Source organism: Nelumbo nucifera, chromosome 2 (assembly GCF_055504915.1).
Source record: "Nelumbo nucifera cultivar China Antique chromosome 2, China Antique-T2T, whole genome shotgun sequence".
Taxonomy (NCBI): Eukaryota; Viridiplantae; Streptophyta; class Magnoliopsida; order Proteales; family Nelumbonaceae; genus Nelumbo; species Nelumbo nucifera.
Window position 1 is genome coordinate 66,933,707 of NC_142650.1, and position 9,240 is coordinate 66,942,946.

Sequence of the window (9,240 nt, forward strand, 5' to 3'; positions counted from 1 at the left end):
TTAATATTTATAATATTAGAGTTTTCCTAAACATGTCCACCTCTATCTTAATTTGTCCATGCACATCCAAAGCATATCTTTTAAAATTTCCTTTCCAATACTTCAAACCTCGATCTGATGGTGTGAATCAAGTAGGTCCTAATATTTAAAACCACATGAGAGCAGAAACCCATGTCATGATGTTAGATTACCACAGCTAAGTAGATGAAGATGGGAGAAACCTTAGGAGTAATAACACTAGCAATGGCCAATAGTAACAGCAACAATGATCAACTATATATATTTCTATCATCCCTGCTGAACTCGTATTATGAATTAACGAGTATCACGGTATCAATATGTAAGAACCCGGTATGCAAATTCCCTTCAAGTATCGGGAATAATTAATTATCGGGATTTCAGCTGTGTTGTGCTGGGCAACCCAAAAACCATAGTTGAGGATACAAAACACTAGCATTTGGCTCGGAGAGAGAGAAAGAGAGATTAAAAAGCTAATCTAAGAAAAGATCCCTAAAGCAGAGGCTTGATAAAATATACACCTCAGCCCTTTAATTTTCATTTCCCACCCTTAATTTACATTTAACAAGCAGCTACAACAAAGGAGACTAACCAAAAAACTACAATAGTCAGAGCCACTGCATCCGTACCCCCAAGTTCGGCGAGTGGGGGACTACTATCTAAGCAGACTTTTTCCCCCAAAAAGAAAAGAAAACAACCGCCTTGTTCTATTATCTCATCTCTGGATAAACAAGGGCACCCACTGGCCACTGTCACTGTGCTATGCTATCAAGAACCTGCAGATATATTTTTCTTTATACCAGACCTAATATGGCTTTAGTTTCTAGGTCCTAAAAACATGCAAGGCAAATTTGCCCCTATCCACGCTGTTGAGGAGCTTTACCCACCCTAAACCACTCCTCCCCTAGAGGTCAGTTAGTGCCGGGTTCACAAAATGCAAAATCAGTCTAACAACTCAGTATTAGAACCACCTGAGATGCCGGAATTCATGCTAGTCATGGCAGACCAACATCAAGTTCAAGCCTGCTCGAAACACGCCGGAATCAAGAGAACCATTACGAGGTAGTTCACTGCAAGCCATCCCCCCGACCAGTTGCTGGAATGGAAGCTTGGTGGAAGTTGTTATGTGCTATCATTGTGCCATTGTCAATGCCTTTGGCTGGTATTGAACCGTTCTTCACGGTTTGCTCTAACAAGCTCACCAGCGAAAGAAATATTTCCACCCTTGTCACATCCCTGTTTGCCTGTACAGAAATAATATAATATAAACACAATTAGCACAAGATGGAGAAGACATTATACCATGATAATGGCTACTGTAGTTTGGGACTGGCCTCATTGAATAGATTGGAATATGTTTTCATAAGGCTCAGTTTGGAAAGAGAAAAAATCCAAATATGCAGAGGGCAAAACCTTGTATTTTGTATTATTTTATATGTATTTGTACTGTACATATTTGTATTTGTACTCCTTCCAAACTGAGCCTAACAGAATTCTTTCGAGGTGTGATTTTCAGCACAACCCTTCTCTTGTGAACAAGGAATATCCCCACATCAACAGACAAAGGTACCCCCACTTATGAATAAAATAATGGGCTTAGAGGGCACTATTGTAAGAAAACATTGTACAAAAACTTAAAAGCATAAATTGAATTTGGATACTCTAGAAACTAAGTTTTATCAAAAAAGCCTTTTTCCTAAAGAGAGCTACAATGCTTGTATATGAAACAAGATATTTCCTATTAGACAGATGCAAGTATCATGGTACTACTGCCTACCACATACTTGAAATCACAGAAGGACAGAACATAACCAACCCACAATTTCCAGAACTTGCAGAGAGACTAGTGTACAAATTTGTGGCCTATGGTGTTTGCAGGGAGAATAAAAGTCAAAGATAAAAAGAGTTCATTTGGATATTAACACATGCAACCTTCAACTATGAGATGTTAATTACAATTATTCAGAAAGACTGGACAACATTTGTGGCCTATGGTGTTTACAATTTCACTACAGCACCGTGATCATCTCCCGGTTCTGCAAAAAGTAAGTTGAAGAAATCTTATTCCTCATTTGGCCTATATAGGTATGGTATGCTTTATACTGAATAATTAAAAAAATTAAAGGGTTAGTAATGGGCAAACCATATTACAAGGTCAGGCATAGGATTGACCAAAGGATTTCTTTTTTTATATTTTTGATAATTGATTGACCAAAGGATTTCTTCACATGGCAGAAATTGATTGGCAGATTGGGCGTGTCATTCAAGACAAGGCTACTAGATTATCTTACCTCAACTGCAAATCGTGCCCAGACCTTGTCATTTCGGGCCTCCATTACTCCCTTCAGAATGGTCAGCCCTAACCCTCTAATTATATCAGCAATCTCCAGAAACAATCCCCGTTCTTCACAAAGCATCTGAAAAGAAAATAATGAGATATAGAGAAAAAAGGGAAAATTTCAGCCACAAATTGTCAAATTTAGACATCAAAAGGCACTATGCCAGATCTCCTAAGACAGCATGATAACCATTACCTCCACAAGCATTTGACGAGGTGGATTTAGGTCCTCTACAATGATTGGGCAGATCATAGAATGTGAACCAACTTCAAAGGCCCATGTTGCCCCTCCCTCAAAATTGTCTTTCAAGAGCAATCCTCCCTCCTTGTTGATTATCTGTAAATTCAAGAAAGAACAATATATCACATCCCAGAATTCTGACTTATCTTCTAACTATTGCCAGTAAGGTATTATTGTTGTTGCATATATCATACACAAATAGGACAGGCATCATCTGAAGAAACTATGATCACATCAATATACACCAAGAGTCCACTTACATTGTAGGTTGTGTTTCAGCATAAAAATTACTGTCATATTTTTTCTTAAATTAGAAATAAAGGCCATTTTTGTATATAAAAATATCATATGTACATATTCCTCATGCTCATGTATCTTCTACTCCTAGAAAGCTCAAAATGCAGATTTTCTCTATTTTTGAGGACACTATTTCTTTTTTTTTTCCTTTTTATATTTTATTTAGAACAGTGTGTTGATAATAGAATAACTAATGGTTGATACCTTCAATCTCTCCAAATAATATTAGTTCCCAAAGAAAACCACCTCTTAAGACTTTTTACTTGACTTTCAATGCTAGGCATGCATCCAATGTCCAATAAATGCCAAAGTTTTGCCTCATCAACCATAATAATTTCTGCTTTAAGACAAATTAAATAACAACTTTTTCTTAGGAAATGACAAATCTAGCAAATAATCATAAAATACTGTACACACCTTGGACTCCCCAGTTTGCTTTAGCTTGTCCGCATGCTTTGTCACACTTTGCAAGAAAAGCATGTGCTTGATTGTGCGTTCAAGTAGAGCATCAATGCTACACTGTTCAACCAAATTAAAAGACAAAAGTACAGCATTAATATCAGCAAGAACCATAGTGCAGCATGAATGAAGTTGGGAAAAACTCATTTATTTAAAAATAAGGGGAAAAAACGATATACACCTTTGATCCATTTGGTACAATTTCCCTCAACTCCTTCACACGGTCTTGGATCATTTGACGATCTTTAGGCCTCGGTCTAGGGCTCTCCCCAGGTCTAAGCCTTTTGCGATTTGGTTTCCCCACTTCATCAGGTCTTTTAGAATGTGCATTTGAAAAGCTATTTTCACGCTTTAAATTATTGCCATCTTCAACCCATAAACTCATTGGTGATCTATAGAAAGAATTAACTTGAGAATCTCCAGCATTATCTTTACTACATCCAGATTTAAATGAGCTAGATCCCACTATCTCTGGTTTTGAAGGAGGTGGAGGAACACCAAACATCTCAACTTTCCTCTGATCAGACTGATCAACCCGGCTGTATGTAAAAGATTCTGTAGGAACTGAAGAGCTACTTATCTTTGTCAATGTTGTCCTGCATGATGCATTATCATCTGAATTTTGCTTAGCAGAAGAATGAACTTTTGATACTACAGCATCCAACAGATGGTCAGCTCCAGATTCAGAGAAAATTCCACTCTCTAAGATACCATCATTCATTGAATAAAAATTAGACCTAGCATCTAGCTGAGTTGTGCATGTAGAAGCATCTGTATTGAAACTCTGTCTATTTGAATTTGGCCCATCATTCCAACTACCATATGCCTGTTTGCTTTTAAAATCTAGACCCAAGATATCAAATAAGTCCTCCCCTAAAGCAGGTAGAACACATGTATCTTCACAGACAACACTTTGGGATATTGAATTTCCTGTATCATGCTTCTGACCACTCGTAGAACAATCATCAATAAAACCAGGCATAGGCCTACATCTAGAAAAATTTTCAAGATGAACAGATGGAAGATGAAGGGCTTGAAATAAGTCTACTCCCTGTTGCCCTGCAGGAAACTCAGTCTTGTTATGCTCATCATCAGAAGTGAGATGGTAATGATGGGAACTACTGGGAAGAACTCCACTACTATGTGACAGATTTGCTTGGCTTGGTACTGAAACAACTCTACTGTTAGACGAATTAACAAACTGAGGACGATTCCCTTCTTGAGGTGGACGAGAGGAATTACTCTCAGCCAACCTACACGGAACCGAAATTAGGGTCTGAAGAACATTTCCAGCTTTAGGTAATTCACATCCCCCAAGCAATGAGGCTAAAACAGAATCCTTCAGAGAATTAAGGACTACAGCTCTATCTGATCCTAGTCGTGCATCCATGCCATGGGGCACAGATAGACCATTATTTTCAGGCTCCAGTAACCCACCATCTGACAGGATTTGTTGCTCTATCAATGCTAAGCCATTACTAGTTACACCTGATTGATCACCTATAGGTTTTTGATTGAATCCAGATCTTGAGTTGTACGCAGAAGACTGCTGGTTTAACATGGCATCTTGATTGGAGAGGATAACTTGGGCACTTGTGGCTCTTGCATCTGCTTGACTTCTCAGAGGAAGATCTACTTTTGATGCTGGAAGAACATTTGTCCGGAAGAGGTCACTATGAGGTTTGGTCATAGCTGGGGTCATGTTATGGGGTGTTTGTGATGACAAAGTATTAGCTTGCAAGTTTTCCTGAGCCTGTGTATTTAAAGAATGAGTGGATTGACCAACAAGCCTTGAAGCCTGAAATATGGGAATTTGTTGGTTGTTGTAGTTGTCACCGATAAGTTGCATGAACTCTTCTATTTTGGAAGATGAATTTGCATCTGATTCTGCCGAGAGATGCGTTCCAAGAGAGGTGACAGCTCCAATATCCTGGCTAGGTTCATGCTTTGTATAGTTATCAGATAAAAGAGAACCAGGCACACCATCTATTTGGAGAAATAGACTCTTCACACTGTTCACAAATCCCACATCCTCCATTATCTGAAGCAACAGAGACAAAGATGTAAGTTCTGATTCATTGAAGCATAGAACAATTGAGTTATGGATTTTTTAGCTTCATATGAAAGAAAACGAAAGATGCACCAGAATTGTCAGATGATTCTGCTTGCCCTAAGATATTGATATCAAAATTAAGAATACAACCATGCAGAAACATAAAATATGCATCTAAAACATGTATTTTCTTCCCAGCAATGAGACAAAATATCATTAATCAACAATGCACAATAAGACTGGACTTTGAAAGGGCATTCAAAAAAGGATAGCCATAACTTCTAGGAACTGCATTAGACAAGCATATGATTTTAACTTTGGACACACATTTTGGGGTTTTCTTATTTTCTAGATATTCCAACATCCTTGGTAGCCATGCAAAAGAAAGTAAAAAAGCTAGCCAGGATCAACCAATGAGTGTCAATGTTCATGCTACAAAGCACTCAAGGTTTTCTGTTGATTGGTGATTGCAGAACCAGTAAGACAGCATCACACAGATGGTAAAAGAACGTGATGCATTATGAACTATTTATGTTGATGCAACAATTCCAACAAACATTATAGTGAGACCAATGTGTAAGACTGCATTGTTACTAAATATGCAGGAGAAATAGTAACCTCAGTAGAACAGTAGGAAATAAGTGTTTTTATCAGTAATTAAGAAGAGTGTTTGTAGTGTCCTGGAAATTTGTGTTTTTTGTTTTACACTGAATAAATGAATACAAGAACTCACCACGTTGGTGGAACCAAGTTGAACAACTCCATGCGGAAGTACAGGAATGACTGCAATTGTCTGCAAATTTAGAACAAAAATCTCAGAGTGAGCAAAGGTGGGGGAAAGAAAGGCACAAGAAAAGAAGGGGGGCATAGGAATCAGTAATACCTGCATGCCAGCCAAAAACTGGTGGTGCACTTCAGCCAGAACCTAAAAGCACAAGGAAAGATATTTGACATGATATCCATCTTCAAATTCAGAAATAATCATACAAATTATCAAGACAGACATTTTTATGGAGAATTACCAACCAGCTGTATTAGCTTTCACAAGAGGACCAATGCTAAGTAGAGATAACTCAAAAAAACGACATGACACCATATAAAACAAACTTCTTCCCCTGCCAACAATTAAGTTATAATTTCAATATGTCTGAACATTAGATCTATATTGATAGGTTAGGATCCTTTGTCTTGTCTGGCTCTTCAAGTAGGCCTGATCCAGGTTGTAGTCCATTAACTGAACAGTCTGGAAAAATTATTTGTGTGACACAAGTTTTCATTGTGGAGAATGCAACTCAAGTTCTTTGCATATGCTCTAGTACTAAATACGAAGGGTACAACCGTCCCAAAACTACCCATGATCTCCAATCAAATACACTACAGACAAAAGGTATCATTTCCAGAAGCCAGTCGAAGATGTTCCATCAATGCCTCTAGCCCAGTTTTGTACCTACTTTCTGGTTGCTATTATGCAAGTGACTCGGATAGTCTGCTGAAGCACCACAGAGGTAGTGGGATCCTAAATGATAACTCCATTAAAAAGTCCATGAAGACCTCTAGTACCCAGATTTTTTAGTAATTTCCATTTCAAACATAGAATCTTTTTCTAAAGAAAACTGAGAAAGTTAGCTGACCACTGACCATGTTTTACTTAGCTGACTTCCATCTTTTGTCAATTCAAAATATTTTGCAAATGCTTTAACCACCGCTTATAAGAAGTTAAAGTAGTACCTCTGATGGATGGCCTTCTCCAATGCAGTTTCCCTGAAGAATCCATAGATGTGTTCCTGTAAAAGCAGCCCTCCCAACTATTCTGAAACACAACAAACATGTCAGAGATTTTAATTAAGAATCCATCTTTCCCACCACCAAGTAAAAGCACTAAATACACTGCTGTAATGAAGCTCTAGAAAGGAAAGCAGGAGAAAAATGGAAATGGGCACTTACCCTTCTCCTACAACATGGATCTGGTTATTTATCGTCATCTTGTTAACCAGAGAACAGACTTCATCCACTTGACACCCAAGCTGAGAAAGGCGACTTTCTGGGGAATACCGTGCAGGTTCATAATAACATTCTTCCCAAACCAAAAGCCTGCAATATTAAAATCTTTTTTTCCTCAAGCTCACTGAGAAATACATCATTAAGGGGGGAAAGCAGAAGGAAACTAAACGATTTTAATGGCAACAGAAAAAAGAATAGGATGCTTAACAACTAGAACCTTTTCTGTCATTTAATCTATGAAAATGTCGCATTCACAATCTTTCAATAAAGTTTAGCTAGATAATCAAGATAGATCACCAAACAGTATGGCAAGAAAGAGTGTTAGGAGAAACAGCATTACCATCCATTGATAAAATGATACACAACCACTTTACAACATTCCTGATGAGAATATTCAGAAAATTAAAAAAGGAAAAAAAAAATTGAAAAGAAAAAGATAGGATAGGATTTGAAAGCTTCATCCCTTGAACCTGAAAAATGAAACTTTTCAGATTTTAAACCAGATAATGACAACTACAAGAATCAAATAGGAATGCTACATCAATCACAATACTCCAAATCGATGTATTATCTGAACGAAAACAAATTTATTCGGGCTGCAAGCTGCAAGCACAACATATTCATCTAAATCCACCTTCGCCACTTGGATTCTCAAAGGCAAAAGAGAACACATATAACATTCCAAAAAAAGAAAAAGGCATCAGATAACATAGCAGAAAAAGAATGACAGTAATCAATAAAGCATACTTGTCAAGGTACCGTAAAGATGAATCAATCTAACAACACAAAGAAAGCAAAACAAACAAATAGACACGCCAGCTTTTTCAAAAACCCTAACTGATCAAAGTGGAAACAAAAAGCAAAACTCACATCAACAAAACAGAGAGATGGAATGCAGCTCAACTTACGTCGGATTCCGGCAACCGATCTTCCAGAAAACCGCATACGACCATCTATTCACGCCGCAGAGAAACCTCAGAGCTTCTCTCAACAAAAGCCCCATCTCTCCGGCGACGAAATCGGAACCTCTAATATAAACAACCAACTAACGCAAACAACGAAAAGCAACCAACAGTAGTACCTCACTGCCGGACTTGGTACATAATCCGGCTGCTGTATTCCGGCCTAACTCCCACGACACGACCCTCTTCCCGCCTGTTTCGTCCTCACACCACCATTCCGCTTCCTCGCCGGCTCCAAATTCCCGGCTATCATTTTCCGACATCCCATTCCAGCAAGAGGACCGAAGAAAGAGAAGAAAAAAATAAAAGCAAGCAAGAAAGAGAGATAGAGAGAGAAAGCGACAAACTCCAAAAGAAATTGCAGAGTAGGTTGCACAAACCTACACTATACCACGAGCTCTAATCATGTAGCTCGCCATGATCTCATCCATGAAGCTCAACAATGGAAATTACGAATTTAAAATCTCAAAAATCCGAAATAATTAATTCTTCAAACAAAACTTGAACCTCCAAATCTCCGTCCTCTCTCTCTCTCTCTCTCTGGAAGCTGGTGAGGTCGTCTTCGTTGCTTGCTTCGCTTTCTGGTTTATTATATGATGCTCTCAGATGCTAGTGTGCTAAAATGCGCTTTATTTAAACCAGAAGGACGAAGCCCCACCGAATCAGGGTCTGGTTTTCCAACAAAATTACGATTCTTGCCATCCCTCTCTTTTGTCGGTTTTCGGTTTTGGTTCTGTGTGGTGGGGTGTTCAGACCGTCAGAGCAGATGTTAAAAAAGCCAACTCGGTACGCCGTAGTGCTATGACTGTCGTGCTGACGTAATCCTTTTATGCCCTTCCGTTTTTCCGGAATTACGGAGAGAGCCACTGCT

The 9,240-nt window shown here is 38.4% G+C and overlaps 1 protein-coding gene across 2 annotated transcripts; it reads right to left on the bottom strand.

The window, feature by feature from the left end:
• Nucleotides 1–354: 354 nt before the first annotated feature.
• LOC104601405 (transcription factor LHW-like) lies at nucleotides 355–9,025 on the bottom strand. Of its 2 annotated transcripts, none has more exons than XM_088898178.1 (10): nucleotides 8,316–9,025; nucleotides 7,351–7,497; nucleotides 7,135–7,216; nucleotides 6,290–6,331; nucleotides 6,140–6,199; nucleotides 3,535–5,394; nucleotides 3,312–3,413; nucleotides 2,553–2,693; nucleotides 2,310–2,435; nucleotides 355–1,262 (listed from the first exon to the last, which is right to left on the bottom strand). In XM_088898178.1, the coding sequence occupies exons 1-10, from the start codon at nucleotides 8,408–8,410 to the stop codon at nucleotides 1,086–1,088; spliced, it is 2,832 nt and encodes a 943-aa protein (XP_088754304.1). In that variant the 5' UTR covers nucleotides 8,411–9,025; the 3' UTR covers nucleotides 355–1,085. The 2 variants fall into 2 exon arrangements, with proteins under 2 accessions (XP_088754304.1, XP_088754305.1); XM_088898179.1 differs by having other exon boundaries at nucleotides 8,278–8,973.
• Nucleotides 9,026–9,240: the final 215 nt, after the last annotated feature.